Source organism: Falco rusticolus, chromosome 2 (genome assembly GCF_015220075.1).
Source record: "Falco rusticolus isolate bFalRus1 chromosome 2, bFalRus1.pri, whole genome shotgun sequence".
NCBI classification, from domain to species: Eukaryota; Metazoa; Chordata; class Aves; order Falconiformes; family Falconidae; genus Falco; species Falco rusticolus.
Genome location: NC_051188.1, coordinates 75,914,827 through 75,934,308, shown reverse-complemented (window position 1 = coordinate 75,934,308; position 19,482 = coordinate 75,914,827). Strand labels below are relative to the sequence as shown.

At 44.2% G+C, this 19,482-nt stretch overlaps 1 protein-coding gene across 3 annotated transcripts in view; it reads left to right on the top strand.

The window, feature by feature from the left end:
- The window catches only part of RUNX1 (RUNX family transcription factor 1), a 176,148-nt gene that overhangs the window by 138,558 nt on the left and 18,108 nt on the right, over window positions 1-19,482 (top strand). For 2 of the 3 annotated variants that reach the window (XM_037376437.1, XM_037376436.1), the window contains exon 6: window positions 1,469-1,660. The exons of the other annotated variant lie outside the window; for it this stretch is intronic. In XM_037376437.1, the coding sequence (XP_037232334.1) occupies window positions 1,469-1,660 (192 nt within the window). The remainder of the gene's footprint in view (window positions 1-1,468; window positions 1,661-19,482) is intronic. 3 annotated transcript variants of the gene reach the window in all.

Here is a 19,482-nt window from a genome sequence, read left to right as displayed (position 1 = left end):
ACTCATTGCAGTCAGTATCTTGCCCTCCATTTGGAGACTTTGAAAAGACAGCTTGTGTGCCAGTGACAGTCTGCTCTTGGGCTTTCTGCTGAAGGGCTGTTTTCTGTGATCTTTAGAAAGAAAAAGCTCTGTTGGGGGATGGGGGAAAATTACAAAGGGAAGTTTTGATTCTGCCTGGTTGGGAACGTGGCTGAAGCATCCCTTTTAAGACATTCCACCAAACACAAGTCCGCTAGGGAGGTTTTCACTTCAGCCCCGAAGTGTGGTGTCAGCAGCCTTCCAGGATAAGTTACCCCACTTGGAAGGATATCTCAAAAGACTGGAAACCAATAGACACAAAAGTAGCTTGCTAAGTCGTGACAATGGGTTAGCTCTAAAGAGGGTGGAAAAAGGATTGAAATTTTGTGCTTTCGTGATGCCTACTGGAGAGCAAGGGCTCCAGCAGATGAGACATCCCTCTTCTATGGTTTGTGTGCTGTCTTTGTGGTAACAGGTTGACACACAAAGGACCCGGGTGCAGAAAGCAGCCACAGGCAAGAGTTAGAAATGCATTACCTCAGTCGTTGCATACCGTTCCCTGCTGCTAGCTAAGGCTTATCTCGAAAGCAGTCCTGCCATGATGTCTCTGCCTTTCCAGCTGAATCTGGACATGCCCCGATGCTGCGCTGGAGCTGGGCCTCTCCAGCACCTTCCCTGTCCCCTTCCAGCCCTGGTGCGCCATAGCACCAGGACTTCATGCTGCACTCCAAGGGCTGCCCTGGGGAGTGCTGGACCCTCTAACTCCCATGTGGCCATGACCAAGTCTGCTGTGCACTGGCGGACGCTGTAATGTCAGTATCTACACTCTTATAGTCAGATGTCTGGTAGGATCTCATGTTTCTGAAGGTCCTCATGCCACTAAGAGTTGCCACTACTCCAGTTTCAATTCTGCCAGCTTCTGGTGTTTCTTTCCCATTTCTGTCTATAAATCCATTGCAAAAGGATCCAAAAATGTGATTTTTTGGGGGGTTGGTTTTTTTATAGCCCCATAGTACCTAATTATGGTACCTTATGACAATCTGGAATTTAATTCTTGAGGAAGTTATTCCAGTGCAGGTTTAGCACAGGAGCCACTTGATGTTTCCTCCTTTTATGAATCCCCACAGACAGACCTCCTTTTAGAAATGCCTTCTCTCCCAGTGCGAGGTGTAAGAAGGCACTAGTATTTTCAGTGGATCTGGTTCTTCAGATTAGGCCGTATCTTGGCCTGCCCCATGATACGGTTACAATGGGTGACTTGCCTGTGTCTCCTGTTTTTGCAGGGAGGTGGTTTCAGTTTAATTTCAGATGGCCGCTAGCTGGTTAGGTACTTTGCCAGTGGATGAGGGGTTTAAAAAAAAGAAAAAAAAAATTTGAAAAAGAAAGTAAGTCAACAGACCTCATGTATCAGTGAGATTTTCTGATCTTTTTCCCCCCCCTCCCACAATAGGACATCGTCAGAAAATAGATGAGCAGACAAAGCCCGGGAGCTTGTCCTTTTCAGAGCGCCTGAGTGAACTGGAGCAGTTGCGTCGTACGGCCATGAGGGTCAGCCCACACCACCCAGCCCCCACACCCAACCCACGAGCCTCCTTGAACCACACCACTGCTTTTAACCCTCAGCCTCAGAGTCAGATTCAGGGTAAGTACCTGAAATCCTCTCCCCACTCGCCCACCTCCACCCCACCAGCCTGCAGAGCATGGGGGCTTGCAGGTGCTGCCCCCCTGTCCCTCCATCTCTTCTAGACTCTCCTTGGCCACCTTTAACGAGTGAGAGCCTTTAACGAGTGAAAGGAGGGGCTTCCTAACATATGTCTTTATTTCTAAAGGCCTGACAGATTTTAAGGGGACTATAAGTATGTCTTGTGTTCCCGGTGTCAGTACAGCTCACAGTGTTTGTTAACCTCACCTGTGCTAGAACTGTGACATCTTGAAAGCCATTTCTTTCTTGCAAAGATGCATTATGCCAGGCCTTTTTCTATGTGTAGGTGTGTTTCCTGATGGATATTTATCATTGTGTGCTTGAATGACAAATACCGTCAACGTCTTGCTTTGAGCTTTTCCAGGAAGGCAGCAGCAAAGAAAGCTTTGCAAAGTGCTTTGTCCCCTGAAGACAATCTCTTAGTGCTAAGACATTAATATGGGAAGGCTGGTTTGAGCGTATTTCTGTGGCTGATGGTTATCCAGTGGGTTTTATTTGAATGAAAACCTGCAAAATAGTGACTCTATAGTCTGATTTCTTCCAAGGCTCAGGCTCAGATGATGACAGTGAAACCACGTCGTCTAGCTTGAAATCTTGTCTGCCACTGCTAAAGCTGAGTCTGTCCCTGCTAAAACCAACTCTGCTCCTAGGATCAGCTGAGACTCAGTGAGCAGCGGATCAGGGCACTAAACTGGCAGCTGATGAACATTCTGCAAAATGCTTATCAAAATGCAGATTCATAGTGAGATGCACCTAAAGGGAGGGTGCGGGACAGATTAGTTTTAGCGAGCGCTGTTCTGAAAGGAGATTTCCTCTGTTCCAGACAGAATGAAATGGCCCTAGTCGAGGGTCTCTGCTGGGGGTTTGGAGAGACGTAGTTATCGCAAATCAGAATAAGTTCTTTTTTTCAGCATTTGTTTTTAAGACCAGGGTACTCTTGTTGCATGCAGAAAAGGTTATCACTTACCTAAGGCAAATGCTTGTTACATCCTTTTATTCCCAGGGCTAGGAAGGTCTTTGGCTTAGTGAAATCTACTGCAAATCTGTCGTTGACTTTGCTGTGAGCAGAAGCAGGCATTTTTGAGAAGCATGGGAAATAAATCAACACATGGTCTGTGCCATGCTGTAAAAAGAGGTGGGCAAAAAGACAGTTGGAAGGACTACCCAGCTCCTTCCCTCCCTGGAGCCATGCCAGGTCAGCTCAGGTGAAGGATCCAGCCGTGCACCTCTCCCAGCCCCTGGCAGTCCCCTCACTTAGCTTTCTGATTTGCAGAGCAAACCACATTGTGTTTCTGTTGCGCACAGCTCCATTCCTATAAAAGTAAACGCACATATTATTATGGCTACTCAGCAGCCAGTGGCTATGTGGGTGGAGGTATCAGTCACAGACCTGCATTCTTCAGCTTCTCGGGAACACTATATGCTTAGCAGAGTATCAGGTTTAACGTTGAGTATCCCTCTTCCCTAGTTCCCTGTGAAAGTCCCTTGCTCGTACAACTTCAGAGAGAGAGGCTTTTCACGCTCGGCTGGGGATTCAGCTGCTCCCTCCAGAAATAGTTTTAGTATGTTGTTCTGCTTTGGTCTTTGCAAACAAGATTTTAATGCATTTCACCTGTGGACGTAGCTCAGAAAATGATAGCAATCAAACTGCTAATGATTCCTCAATGATACCTTGCTGTTCATCTATTGTGTTGCTTTCTCCCTGTTCCCCTTTCCCTCTGCCTCCAAAATGTGCACATTATCCAATGAGCAACTTGTTGAGGCTTGCAGTTGCTATCAGTAAAATAAGCCCCAGACTGAAGCCTCCCTGATTTGGGTCTCTCTCTGCTGCAGACACTTTGTATGTTTTAAGGCTTGTCTTTTCAGGGTCATGCTATCACAGTGGGGGAAAGGGCTAGGGTGGGAAAGAGCTCTGCACCATCATTTTTTCTTCAGTGTTCTAAGTATGATTGGTTTTTGGGCTGATCTCCTGTGTCACCTCTAGGGAGCTGGGATATTTAATTTTTTTTCTATTTTTAATAAACAGTGCTATATTTCAGAACATAAGCCTCCAAAAATAAAACACTTCTGACCAGCCCCATAGTGTTGCTATACCGATCCACACATCTTTGCATCCTGAAACACTTCTGTTTAAACCTCACTGAAGTGCGCACAGACTGTTTTTTATATAGGCATAAAATAAGACATAAACCCCCATACACTGCTAACTTCCAAGCAGTGGCATTAAACTTTGCTTTAACTCACCCCAGTATGAATCACAGGCTACTCCTCTACTCATCCAAGTCCAATTATCTTTTTTAAAAAAACAAAACTAACTCAAAATAGACATCTCAGACTAGTTTGTGGATTTAAAGGGGCAGGTTGCCATGCCACTAAACCACTGTTTATTTGTTGAGGTTTTAATCTATAAAAGGATTGAGGTTAATTTTAACTTCCTATTTTACCAAGTCTTGAATTTGAACATAAAGCTGCTTGTGTCATGGATACAAGTCCAAGCAAGTTAAGAGACCATAAATTGCTATAATCGAGTTTTATGCTTCTTTCATATCACAAGGAGGGAGAAAGTACACCTGTTCATTTAAACAATCTAACCATAGCCAATTCACAGACCAAAGGGGAGAAAAAAGCTTCCACCACATCACACATGGTTTAAGTTGAAAGATTACTTTGTGCCAGTACCAAGATTATAATGTCAAAGGATTTGACCTACATGCACAGAGTAAGGATATTCAGTTAAAGTTCCAAAGCCAGCCAACACTTCAACCTTAACTCACCCCTTCCTTTGTACAGCAGGGAAAAGAAAATAGACAGAGCCATGCGAGCTGTGCTGAGGTGCTGTTTACAAAAGTTTAGGCAAGACCCTTGATGAGTATTTAAGTTTATATATACAATAACTATAAATATCTCTATATATATCTTTTGGTTGAGTTTCTTCTGACACCAGCCTGAACCAGATACTAAATGCATAATGACTAATTTTACAGTGGTTAGTGTTAACCAGAGTAGGTAGATCTGTAATTCCAGAGTTTTAGATAAATACAAATCTATATAATTTCTTTACAGTATAACTTTCAGGGCCAATAGAAATATTTTAAATGTGTCAGTCATTCTGACATATTCTTTTGGTGGCATTATTGTTGAGTTAATAAATTGCATAAATTTCTAACTAGTGAGGTTAAGAATATAATCCCAAAACACGTGCAATTAAATAACTTCAGGTGTTTTTTTCTCCAAATTAGCCCAAACAATGTTTCTAACTGGTCATTTATTAATTACCTATAGATTAAAAATTTAAATAAAATAAATCTATTTCTCCTGTCTAGGGAAAACAAATGATCCTTGTAATCACTTTAAGCTACATGCTTCTGGTTCTTTTTATGCTCTTATGGCCTTAAAAATATCTGAGTTTGCTCACTTGCTTTTTTTTTTCCTTCTTTTTTTAAATTTTGTAACCTTATATGTTAAGTTTCAGCTGGGACCACGCTTTTATGACCAAGTCTAAAATCCCTGGAAACAAGAGGCTGTCATAAAATTGCTGACAGATCTTTAAGCGAAGCAGCAGAATTAGCACCAATAGCAAAGCAAGAGAGATCATTTAAAGATCAGCTCTTTGAATTAGGACAAAACATAACGACTGAGAAATTATTTTGTTACAAGCCAGCCTTTTGTCTTCCTCCAGGTGCAATATGCTTTGTTTAAGAGACATTTCAAGGTCCTTGCTATCGTAATCTTGTTCCACCAAAACCAGCCCAAGTTTATCAGGGTTCCCATGAACCAGTGAAATGCAGGAGCAGAGTCAAGGGCAGCATTTAAGCCTGGGGAATTAAAATTGCTTTTTTCCTACTACAGCTGTATCCTGCCCCGATTTTTAGTATTTCCACTTTTAAATCAGCTTAATAGGCCATAGGTTAATAGAGTTAGAAGCATTCACAGAGCAGCGTTTCAGAGTGGGCTTCAATGGGGCTGTCATTCTGTCTCCACATTTTGCTGCTGCAAAATGCAGTTTTCAGGCTCTTTCGAGAATCCGGATTGATGTGCCCGTAGCTCCCTGCCAAAACAGATAAACAGGCTTTCAAGATTAGGGACTCGCCAACTCTTTCCATTGTGCAATACGCTAAATGCTGGTATTTTTATGTTCTCGTTGGACACGTCTATGTCTCCCCATCTTTCCTTAACCCAGCGTGCTTGCAGAGCGAGTATGTGGCATTTAACAATGTATCATCCATTTCCACTTGATTAACCACCTGACCTCTCCATCCCAAAATATACTCCCCAGTATGTTGACCGACTGCTGCCTGAGCTTGGCACCCTTCCTATCGGCCCCGCTCCTGCCTCCCCCGGCTGGCGGAGTAGCAGGGTGTGAGTTGCGCCAGTACGCCGGCAGGCAGCGTGGGCAGCGTGGGCAGCACAGGAGCTGGCAGCAGGTACATCATTTCCAATCAGCATGGCTGGAGCTGCCAAGCTCCGCGGCTCCGGCACTTCTTCTGGCTGTGCGGGAGCCTTCCTCCCCAGCCCCAGAGTACAGTTTCCCCATCACAAGCCAGGTCACGCATGTTTTGCTAGTGGCCAGAGGAGATCCCCTGTGTTGGAGCTCCCTTCCATCACCCCTCTCCTGCCCTGGCTATCGTGGCAAATCCATGCCAGGAGCCTGGTCTGGGCAATGGGAAGAGATGCTCTTTCTCCTTTCCCTTCCTTTCAATGCCAGTAGCCACCAAACAGCTCCTGTGTGGGGAAAAGGAAGGAGGTGAGCCACCTCAGTGGTGTGGACCCAGAGCTTGAGTTCCACAGCCACCAGGCGATTACAGGAAGTTTGTTGAAATAGTGTTGTTTTCCCAAAATATTTTGAAAACCAAATCTGTTTAGCTGGAAGGGTTTCAACTGGCTCTATCAAAAAAGACATTTTATAGAGAGAAATGTCTTTTTACTGAAAGTACAATATGTTTCTTTGATTCACGGTTATCGCTCAGCAGATAATGCTTTTATACAATGCTATGAGTAACCTTCACAGTTTTTCTTTTTAAGGGGTACAGTGTCATTAGCAGCAGACTCACCCCGCTGTCTATTTATTGTGTCATAAACCAGCTCGCATCCGAAGAGATGAGCACATGAGCATGTGAACTGGATTAGCATACGTGAAACAATTCTTCTTTCATTCAGTCTAATAGAAGTCCACTCTTGGGAAAAATCCCTCCTTTTTCACACCCCTTATTAAAAAATACATATAAACCTCCTATTTAAGGCTGTCTGAATCCATCTGTAACTCTGCAGGCACAAGTTTTTGTCCAGAGTTGCTTGCGCTGGCCAAACTGGAGCATGTCTTAGGAAGTTTGCTCTAAAGCATAAACTAAAAAGGAGCAGCACAAATGTGACTCTTGCTATCTGCAGAAGCACAAAAGGAAGTTGTGTAACATTTCTGGTGAAGTAAGACTTCTCATTTTGCTCTGAAACGAACATCCCTAATACGTGCATCTTGGAGGACGTTTGTGAGGTTATAGTATATACAGGATATATTGTGTAGACTAGAAAATATCAGTCTGGTAAAGACATACACAAGATGTGCATCATATAACTAAATAATCTGTGGCTTCATAGTGTCCATTTTTTCTTGGCTCCAGCTCTCAACATCATTTTTCACTCAGTCATTTCATCCCATGTGGAAATAAGCTCCTTATAGTAAGAGGCATGTCTTCCATTTGATTTGTAAAGTTTATAATCCCATTTGGGTCCTCTCCAAATACTAATTTTGACAGGAATAAAATTTTGTTACCATGACATGTTATCTCTGCCAAGACTTTGCTTATCTTCAGGGCTGGTTCTGCTGTGACACATGAGGGGGGTGGTGATACCCAGCAGCAGATACCTTCTTGTTTCCATCAGGAACAAGAGTGGTCCTGAGGAATTCCCTCCATCTGGCACTGAAAACGTCTTCTCTTCCCTCCTCCCCTGTCAGAAATAAGCCATGAATTTTGCCATTTTGAGATACTGTAGGTGGGACACTGTATTAAAAGCAGTATAGAAAGCCTTAGAAAAATCTCATCTGAGGTCCAGATGAAGTAATGGTCACCCAGTGTTCAAGAAAAAATTAAGTGGCAGTGGTTGCAAAGGGGGGCTGTTAGTATGACAAGAGGAAACCTTACTTTAAAGACAAGGTTAGCAGAGCCAGGTTTATTCAGCATGTCAAAACAGATACTGGGAGGAAGATAATTAGAGTCAATAAAAAGCAGAGAGACTCAACACTGGGGAGGAGGGAGAACCATTTGTGCTGACGGACAGTGTCGGCTCAAGAACAAGTGGTTATTCTGTAAACTGTCAATGAATTTAGGCTGGAAATTAGAAGATGGTTCCTAGGTATCAAAGCATCCCTGGCAGCCTTCCAAGGGGGCTATCAGAGGCAGCAAGGCATAATTTAAGATGGATCTTGCTATGTTATGTAAGTGCAGAACACAAGATGTGGTTGGGCTGCAGGGCCCAGGAGATGATCTCCTGGCCTATATTGTCTTCCATTAGATCAATTCTCTGCACCTGTATCTTCACTGAGGTGAAACAAGGGACATTTCATTCTCCAGGACAGGCAAGGGGATGATGAGGGATCTTCTCAACTCTTTACTCTGTGGCATGTCAGTGACAAGGTAAAACCTTTGCCTGCAAATTCCCAGTGCACTTCTTACTCCCACATGGACCATCAGCTCTTCAGCAGTTCTCTGTATAAATCCCACCTGGAATGCAGGCTTGGCTTTCTTTCCAGCACCTGTGCCGGAGATATGGCACTTTGCCTGCTAAGGGGAAGACATTTCCCATTTGAGAGTGGCAGGAATCTATCCTGCTGCCCCCTCCATGCACCTTGAGGATTCATCCCCTTCAGCCACAGATTTGTGCCTTCTCCATCTGTTCCCACTTGGGGCAGAGCAAGGTGAGGAAGCCAGTTCCTCAACACCTGCCCGCATTGCAGGCAGCATGCCCTGCTCCAGGGCACAAGCCTTGCTCAAGAGCCTCCCCTGCCTCCTCACACCTTCAGCTCTAGAAAAAAAAGAAAAAAAAAAAGAAAAAGAGGGCTTGAAATCGTTTAGCTTTTTCATCGACTCAAGGCACTAATGGAAAGAGTTATGTAATGGTGTTTAATCCAGAAGATTTCCAAGTGTCGATATATTTAAAAGATACCAATCTTCGTATTCCAATTGCCTGGCACTTCCTGAGGTTAAAAAAACAGTAGATAAAGCAACAAATATGTACTCAGTCCCCAAATAATATCTCCACTCACACAAATTTTTCTTTTCCCTTTTGTCCTCCATACACAACATCCTAAAGGATGACTTTATCTAAAGAAAAGGAAATCTTAGTTTTAAAGCAGAAATAAAGAAGATTAGAGATCTGTATTTTGTTCTAAGTTTTGTCAAAGCCGTATGCGTATCTTTTGGCAAGCCATTTAGAGCCTGATTTTTCAGAGTATTTAGGAAAACTTTGCACTACAGAAAGGTGTCTTAGCAAGATTTTTGATAGCACCCAAGCACCTAAGCCACAGAGAAATCAGTGACAGCTATGGAGATGCCTTTGGAAATCCCTCTAGCTGTCTAGCTGAATCTTCAGGCAGCTATAAAATTTGGCAGCTCGTGCCCAGACACAGTGTTATTTTTCATTAATCAGTCCATGTCTTTTACCACATGAGAACAACGCTGAGCTGATGGATACTGCTAAGAGAAACAGAATTTGCAGGTAGGGACAAGTATTCCTAGATCAGTTTTTAACTTGCACAGTGATCCTCTCTGGTTTGCTTTGTTTTGTCATCTTCCACACAGTATGCCAGAGTCCCTTCTCCGTTTTGTCATTGCAAAAGTGGAGCTGCTCTCTGACCCAACGCAGGAATCTTGTGCCCGCAATTGATGCTACCAGTCTAGTGTTAGTGCTCTCGGTGGTCACTGTGATCGTCAGAGAAAAGAATTAATTACTCCGCCTCACTTCTTGCTCCTTTAGCTCTGTCATGGTAAAGCAGTACTGGAGTCACCCCTCTGAGGTGGAGTTGCTGTCTGCTCTTCTCTCCTTCTCATTTCTGGGGCAACTGAGAAAGCTCAGCATCTTTCAGGATGGCAGCTTAAATGCATTCTACCTGAGGGGATATTTCTATCTACTGCTGAGATTAGCTGGGTCACTGGGCTCTCTTACTTTTCCATGGAAACACCTTATTCTGGCTCACTGCTCCTCTTGCCCAGCGCTAAATCTCACCTATGGCATCAGTGTGCTGGAGATGTCTAAAGCAAATGTCCCTGCCTGCCCCTGAGGCAGGTGCTTCCACCATCCTGAATGCTGGATGGCAACACACGGCCATGTGTTTGAAAGCATTTCAGCATTTGAGACAGCTACTCCTTTGCCGTTGGGTTATTCCTTTCTGGCCCTTGAAGCATATTCTTGGCCTTTGAATGGCCCAATTGTGAGGAAGATTAAAAGTGCTGATTGCAAAACTCCGGTAAATAAAATCTCTCTCAGTTCTTTACTGACAAACCCAGTTTCTTTCCATAGCATTCTCCTCTTTAATCCCCTCTTGGCAGAACACCACATGTTTTGATACCACAGCTCAAATTACCTTCCATGGTAAATAAAACAAACAAAAAATAAATAAGAGCTCCTTACCCTAAAAACAAACACCCACTGAAACCAGCTTATTATTCAGCCGATGCTGCCTATTTGCCAGAAGATACCACTGATTTTGTAATTGCATGTATTCTTTTCCCTCAAATACTGAATTGAGCCTCTCCAGGCTTGAAATGCTGAGGGGTTAGAGCAGAGGGACCACAGACACCCATATTCTTTGCCATCTAGAAGACGAAGAAAGGGGAAACAAGGAGACTAGCACGTGAGTTAGTATTCAAAAATTTCTTCTGAGGTGAAACCCCCACGTCTATACAGAGAATACATGGTGTGGGATGGTGCAGACAGCTAGGTTTGGATGGAGTGAAATCAGTGCCTCTAGCTCCACAAGAGGCTGCAGCAGCTACCTGTGCCCATAGCAGCTGAGGAGCTTTGCATTCAGGAGGACTGGCACAGTCTCTACTTTCTCCACCAGTGGGATTTATCCATAGGGCGGGGGGCTCCTTTCGAAGCATCAAGTGCAAACATGCCCTCTTCTCTTCTGCTGCCATGCCTTTAACAAGATGTTGCGTCAAGCAGAGCTTCTCTAATGATCCCATGTAGTTAGAGGGTTCACATGGCTCCTTTTACATGACTGAGTACACAGCACACCCTTAGCAAACTTATAAATAAGTTTTCCATGTGTATTCAGTATATTATGACCCCAATAAATGGTGATTGTTCACATGCAAAGAACAATGGGCTTGGATGTGCTCAGTAAAACCATCGGTTATGTGGGGAAGAGCACATTATGCAGTCAAATAGAGGATTGTCTCTGATCATTTTCCTTCTATTTATACAACTCTTCTCTTAAAAGCATTGAAAAACTAAAGCATATGAGATAGACCCATTTTAAAAACTGTGATTTTCCTGTCAGGGTCAGCTTGATTTCCAACAATAAATGTCCAGATCTGTTTCTGGTTTATCTGTGTTGGGCAAGATAGTCAATCAAAGATCAGTGATGCTGAGAACTTCCAGGATTTGGTGCTCAACTCCAGGCACTTTCAGGGAGGCTGGATATCTGCAAAAAGAGATGTTCTGAATGTCTTTGATTAGATACCCCAAAATGGAACTGGATCATTAGGCACACTTTAGAATATAGACCATTGTAGTCTGCATCCTCCACATTTTTAAATAATAACAAGTATCAGAGCTTTTAGATATGACTTGGCCAGTTTAGGTTCCCTTAGTTTCTGGCAGATCAAATTCAAGTGATCGTTACCAACAAGAAATGATGAAACCGAAAGTCCATCAGGAGAAGCTGCTGTAAAACTGCTACATCCTTTGGCCTGTAGGAAAGACAACATTTTGTCAAAAGCCATTCTTCATGTTTTTAGTGTAGTGGTGATTTACAGCTAGCTGAGCAAGTAGCGTTTATGATGACTTCAGTTCTCATTGCATAAGGTTACTGAAGTGTATTTAATTTTAAAAAATCCCAAGTCCAAACAGTGATCCTCATTCTGAAGGAAAGCATGTGAATAACTGCTCAAAAGAATAGTCTCTTTGATATTCTTGAGACCTATATATGTGAGCAATTTTACATGCAAAACCATTTGCAAATTCAAACTTAGTATTAATTATTTCATGGGAGAAGGTATCCACCAGAAAACAGTGCTGCTCTGCCATACATTATAAAAGCGAGCACTTGTGTTAACTTGAAAAGGAACCACAGAAAGGGAGGGAGACATTTCAAGTGAGTGTAAACCAAGATTTGCCAACTAACGCTCACCTAGATACAAATGGATCGCTAGCGTATTGCCATTTTTACCCCTCCTCTGCAGATACTTTTTTGAAAAGCTCTTTTTCAGCTTCCTTTAGCTTTTAAGCATGTACCTAGGTGTTTGTGCCAGGTTCTCATGCTGATGGTGCTCCCCAGCCTCTACCCTTGCAAGACCTCTCCCATTGCCTGGCCAGCAGATCAGCCCCGCAGGTGGATGTGGCAGGGGACCAGCTGGGGACCTGCAGGAGTCAGCCCTGGCCCAGGGAAGCCTCCTGCCAGTCCCCATTCGCTTGGCAAGGGACGGCGAGCGCTGCCCATCTGTGCTATGGAATGCTGGAGCCCTGTGCGCTCCCCGAGGACTGAGGAGGTGGAGAAGGGAGAAGGGCTTGCAGGTGGGATCAAGGGCAGCTAAAATTGAGCTGCCAGGATATAGGGAGAAACCGGGCGGAGCAGGGTTCACCAGATGCCTCAGGCACAGAGCAGGGCCTGGCTGCCACCAGCGCATCTGTGGGTCACCCATGGGTGACCGAGCCTGAGGTGGTGGGGTGCCACATGGGATCTCTCCACACATGTGCCAGAGCCTGGGGGAGGAGCAGGAGGCCACCAGCACTGCCCTGTCTTGCCCTTACTGGAGTGACTAAGGTGGCCAGACATAGAGCAGGGACCAGGCTAAAGCAGGTGAGAGAAGCAAAAGCAGAGAGATGACAGAGTGAAAACAGGTTTTCCTGGAAAAGTGAAGGAAATATATCCATGGGAAAAAAAAAAAAAAAAAAAAAAAAAAGAAAAAAATAAAAAAGACAGAAAGAAAGAAAAACAGCTGTGCTAATTCTTGTGCTTGTTTGATCATGTTCAGAGCCTCCCTTGGAAGGGAATGGTTTTGTTTCATGAGGGTGGTGCATATTGAGTACGTGTCCATGTGATTTTTGTATTTGTACATTAAACATTTCCCCAAGATGTAATTCCTTCCCTCCTGCACTTGGAATAAAGTAACTTTACAAGAAGGACTGCCTCTAAACAGCAAGCAAAAGAGGACTGTTGGGGCAAGATAGGGCAAATGTAAATGTGTCTGAGCTAGCTGCTCCACCCAGCCTCTCATCTTGAAGTTTCCAATAACTGAAACAGGCAAGGTCTGATCTGCACAGACGGTCTGCAGGCATCTGCCCAAGAAGCTGACGGTTGGCTGGTACATCCTCATCTGATTTATGTTGTGTGTGTGTTAAGCCTTAAATTGTTGAGTCTCTGGCTGGCTGCAGTGGTATTACTGGATGGTTGGTGTATGTTTTCAGCTCACAGAGCTGGCTCTGATACTGGGGTTGCTGGCACTGAATCAATTCCAATCTCACACCTGTCTGAGACAATGAAGGCCTTGTTGCACACATCTCCACCAAAGGCTGTCATACAATTTATTTTTCACATTTGAAGAAGAAGGGAAAAAAAATAAAGGGGAGGACTGAGGAAATACTGTCTCCTCACAAGACACGTTCCCCATGCTCAGATGTAGCATGTCCCTCTTTTCTTTATGGGAAAATATATTTACAAAACAAAGCCAATGGAGTGCTTATGGAAAGTATAGCTTAATCCTGGCACTTAAATGTGACTAGGGCTTGGTCTCCAGGATCTTGCTTTGTAGTACCATGCCTGGTGGATTAAGCATGGGAGATAGGCATCTAGTTTGTCACACTCTTACTAGAAAGTTTACCTCCAGCTTGGTTAGTGCTACTAACAGCTTCTTATCAGTGTCCCTAGCACCTGTGCCATTTACCTAGCATTTTGGGACCATTTCTTGAGATCTCAGAGGTTGTGAAAGGTGCTGGGCTCAGATACCAGCCTGGCTGAGATCCCTCTGCTTCCTGGCACTGAAGCAGCTCATTCTGGGTGGAGGATCAGCCTGGCTCCAGACACCATTCATTCCCGAGCTGAAGACAGGAGTCTGATCTTTGTCCTGGTTGCCCATCTTTGCCCTTGTGGTCTCCCTTCATCCATTCGTCCTCCTCCAGTTCTGTTGCGCAGATGTCTTAGATGTCATCCTCTGGAAACTGTAATGTTTTAGACCCTTTGCCTGCCCTTTCTGCTGCTCCTTTCTGAGAGCAGGTGGCAGAGGGAGGCAGGGGCTGCAGACCTGTCCCGTGCAGGTTTTCTTCCATTTACTATGTTAACAGCAATTTTTCACCAACTCAGACAGAGGGCATGTGGCCGAGCATTTCCTTGGAGCAGGAGTTCACTCCCTACTGCAGAAACAGCCTGAAAATGCAAAGTGGCCTTCCAGACTGTCCCCACATATCTGTTTGCCATGTAACAGCAAAGAATAACAGCCTCCTGAGTCGGCTCCTGAACTGCTGCGGTGCTGTTAGTGACTGCATCCACCTGTCCAGGTGAATGGCTGGTTGTGCAGCTCAGTGGCTTTCCCATGTCCTCTTTCTATACTTTCTAGCCTGATCTCCTCCATTTTCGCCAGAGCCGTCACTGGTGGCATCGCTGGGGATGTGCAGATGGGAGTAGCTAGATGCAGGGCTGTGTGAGAGGAGCAGCATGAAATGCAACCCAGCGTTGTGTTCTCATTCCTCCTCATCTTGACTCTTACTGCAGTCTCCGTTCTTCGCCCCCAAACATCTTTCAAGGAGGAAAGTAGGAAGGAAAAAAGCAGAGTGTGAGGCGCTGCAACCCTGTTCATAACCAGTGGGTTTTGAAAGGCGCGGAATCAGACCGAAAGACAGCTCTTCAGCCAGTGTAAGTTGGCCTTGCTCTACTAGCTAGGCCAGCTGAGGCTCTGCCCTTGCACCTTGTCAGGGTGGTCTTGAGCACAGAAATAAATTATTAACTATGTAATGAGTGAATATAAAGACAAATGGTAAAGTATAATTCTGTTGGTACTTGCATGCCTTTGTTAAGAACACAGAAAAAGGCCCTGCGGTGATGAAATGCAGACGGGAGCGTGATGTTATCTTGCACCTATAAACCTTGCTCTGAGTCCACTGGTGGCCACTATCCAGAACTGCTGAGTTCAGACACACTGGTTTGTACTGAGGAGAAATGGTGCTTTCAGTCTTCAGTAAACAGCATTTTTGCCGCAGGGCCCAAATCCTTCAAACATTTGCCTAGGTAATTGTCTGTTTTTGCCTTCTAGTGTCTCATCATCAGCTTATCTGTAAGTTCAGACTGGCTAAATGAGCATGTGAGGATGGGGGAAGAGCTGCTGGAGGACGGGGGAATAAACCATTCCATATTTAATTCACTGGCAGGAGAGACTAATGTGAGTGTAGCTTAGCGATCATTTTAGGATCGCGTTGGGGAAAAAATGAGTAACACAGCATATTAATTTAAACAGATTAAAGAGCTGCACAAATAAATGAAGGGGTGGCGGTAGTGTTTTGTTTCTTTGGCAGTCCCAAAATATCAGCAACTACAAAACAACAACAGAAAATATATAATTTCTGGTTGAATTTAAATGAATCGTTTCAAATAGTTGCCAATTTTTAAAATTGTGAAAATGAAGACTTAAAAATATTTCAGTTAGGGCAATTTCTAAATTTTCTTTTTCTCCCTGACCAAGCCAACAACCTATAACTTATAATAACCTTGTTTCTTGCCATCACATTGGATTTTTACATTAATGTAGGTACCTTGTTTGGTCTTAATCTTACTTAAATACTTATTTAACATTTGCTTGCATATCACAATTATGTTTACCCTTTCTCAAATGGAAAAAAGTTCCTTTTGCTTATAATGATGACTTGTGATCTTACTTTCCATGCCACATTTGTCTAAAACTGCTCAGTTCAGCACATTCAGTGGGGTTTAGCTGTGTTTGGCTACGTTTCTAAAAAGTTTTTTATGTGTCAGTGTTTTATATGTTTGTAACTGCTAACAGAGGACAATAATTTTACATTATATTTTTGAGCAGGCGGGCTAGTCACAGGGTGTAATTTCAAAAGAGGTTATAGCAAGCTAGACTTTTCAAGCCGTTCAGAAGTGTTTAGCATATTAAAGGTTAACTTTTAAGATATTAAAGGTTAACTTTTAGTCAGAAAGTGAAACAAAACTGTTGTTTGTATGAAACATCACACATTTACTATTCCAAAAAGAAATCTTCCTCAGTCTGGCAACACAAAAGCTGTTTGTCAGTTAATACTGGGAATTACTTTATTTCTTCCACACTGGGACATTTTGCAACATTTGACATGTGTTGACACTTCTTTTCTATACTGGATTACAGTTTTCCTTCAACACTGTTATTCCTTACTCCACCCATTCTGGTAGCACCTACCTGCACACAAACCAGAGATTTTGATTGGGATGTGGGTACACAAACTTTGAGGCCACAGTGCGTGTTTCGGAGCAGCCTGGTTGTCCCAGGTCTTCTGCAGGAAGAGCTCCAGGAGAAGGGGCAGGGAGGTGTACGGGAGTTGGGGCGCCAGCAGTCTTCCCCCGGGTCTCCTCCAGGCATTGCCACCATGGGTGGCACAGGTGCCTCCATCTCCTCCATGGATGGCACAGGCGTATCCTCCCTGTTTGGGGCAGACCCCTCCCCAACCCCCCTGAGGAAAAGCGTGCATCCAGGGCATTGCTGCCTGAACCCTGCATGTGCAAAGCCTTGCACCTTCTTATTCAGGGGTGTCATTTTTGACACCTTGCTTTGGAAGTACTACAGAGGGTCTTCAGCCTTGCAACAGTTTCTCTGTGGGTTGATTTGCTGAGCTTCTGCTCGGCATCTTCAGTAGCATTAAAGAGAGAAGCACTTTTAACTTCAAAGCTCATGCTGCCTGCATCTTTTGCCCTTCAGATTTAGATCTGGCTTGCTCTGAAATCAATCATTATAACATTTAAATATGGCCAGCAGAGCAAACACGCAAGCAGAGCTGGACCTAGTGTATGTCTTGTCTTGAGCACTCCTGCTCCCACAACTGTGGCAAAAGGTTGAGCAAGGAGATGAGTACCTTCCTTTTAATCCTGCTTCCCCTGGCTATATTCCTCCAGCCTCTCGGATTCAGAGGGGAGTCAGGGGAGATGTCTTGCTGCCACCCGCCAGGGCCATAGGTCGGGTGGAATCGGTGATGGCTGCAGCGCAGCAGGATGCTGCATTCCTCGGCTACACAGCAAGTGCCAAGGGATTTCGTAAAGGAAGCAAAGCATTTCTTAAACAGTATTTTAGATGTATTTCTGGACTGAATGCCCCTGACAACCCAGTGAGCTGGGGCTTTCAGCACATACTTCTGGGCTTGACTCATTTTCCATTTCGGTTTTGCAGATCTCCTCAAAACCAGCTTGACAGTTTAGAGAAGCAGATCATTTAATAGAGTTTTCAACAAGTCTGTTTTAGTTTAGTACTATAATGAGCAACAGTTTCTTAGTTACCTCCTTTTTAAAAAAATCTGTGCATCGTTCTAAGTCAAACTGACTTTACAAATATATGTTCACATGAAGAAGACCTTACTTCACCTTGTAAATCAAAGCTGCACTTCGGAGAGAGGTTTCATACCACTGGGCTCAGTATCATTTTTCTCAAGGTGACCTCAGTTGTTAAAGTATGAAGGTTGTATTTGATATGTCACTTACTTTCTCTAAGTCAATAAAATGAACCAGTGTGTCTTTAGATCATCAGAGATCTGCTTATTACCAAAAGTTGTTTTAATCCTGATTTGTGTTAGAATTTAAAAGAATCCAAGCAGATGTCATTTGCCATCCTGAATAAGGTTTTGGAGGGTGACACTCCACTGTGTGTGCAGAGTGCCCCTGGGTGAATTCTACTTTATTAGTTTATAGGCTTTCTTCTGAACACTTGGGATGAGATCATGAAAGTGTAAATGGCTGTTATCTTCAAAGGCCTCTTTTATACTGACAAAACTCCACCTTACTGACTTGTATTAATAATCTATTGCAATCCTAATTAGTTCACATCAAGGTCAGTGTTTTGTGGTGGATAAAATGACTATCAGCTCCAGAGAGTAAGTTTTTTCTTCCACTGTTTTCATGTTGAAAAACAGGAGGAAGCATTGAAAGTGTAAAAGAAGAGATTGATGAGGACTTTTTGTTTATCTGTAGGCTAAAGGACTTTAATATGGAGTAATTAGTTCACATCACCAGGAGCAACCTGTAAGATACCTGAGGCCATGCTATAGTCATCCCTTTATCACCGTGTCTCCCAGTGGACTGCAGAGACTTCCTCATTCAATTCTGCTCTTTTTTTAAATCGTTTTCCGGTGGGAATAACCCATCCAAGAAACTTTCAGCCCCATATTTAATTGTCTTGAAATGTAGACGCAAAGCTAGGAAATGTTCTACTGTGACATGAACTCATGACTGCTGCCTTGAACACCCTAAGGCAGAGTCCCACACAGGCAATGGCTCTAGGGCTGGGCACCAGGGTATCAGCCATCCCCTCCCAGCATCAGCCCAGCAGGGTCAGAACCAGCCCAGCAGGGTCAGGTGCAGCCCACAGGCATGGAGGGTATTGCCCTAGAGAGGAAGGCACAAGTAATCTTGTGTCTGTGAACAGTGATCCAATGTGACTTCCAGGTCCTGGCCCAGGAAATATCTTTCCACTTCCTTTGGTCTTGCTCCACCCCATGAAAGAGAAACTCTGGAGGTGTAATCAGGCTGGGATTCATTTCACCTAACTTTAGGCATCTGTGTTCTGTGTGCCTCTGTCTGACACAGTCGTCCGGTATCTTTGCAATCAGGGAGAGAAACAGCTGTTCACTGGCCATGATTCACCCGCCTGGCTTGGCTTAGATGTCTCACATAGGATGAAATGACTTGCACCCCACAAGTGTCTGTGTTGCGCTGTTGGCAATGAAGTCTAGAGTCTAGACAAGTAGCTCAGAGGTAGACACCTACATTGTAGATCTCTCAGGTGGGATGAACCTTCCCCCAAGAGCCAGGACACCGGGAGGCAGCATTACACTTTGTACACAATTAACAACCACATTCTGCATCTGTGTTTCCAGGGTGTGATATACCTGCCCAAGGCAGGTTGGAAGCAGCTGCTTTCACCAGCAGCAGGTTAGTGAGATGGGCTAATTGACCTGCTTCTCAGTGAGCACTGTACCCCACCTGAGCCCTACACTTCAGGTAGACTGCTTTCAGGATGTGAGCTAACTAGCACAAAGTAGATACATCACCCCCAAGCTGTTTTTACAGGTGAACTTTCCCTGCTGGGGTGACATCAGGTAATTCGCATGTGCTCTGACTCAGCCGAGCACTGAGCTCTGTGCCCCGAGTGCTCTGGTGAACTGAAGCCTTGATTTCTGCATGCATCGGTTCTCCAAATGCAATACCGTTCCTCAGGGGGCAGCGTGAGGATCAAGGAATTAATTATCTGGGAGGCATTTACATACCTAGAGTGATTCAGTGAAAGTCAAAGAGAAGAGCAGTAGCTTTGACCTAGAACAGCAGAAGGGAGAAGCTGGGGAGGTGACAAGCGGGA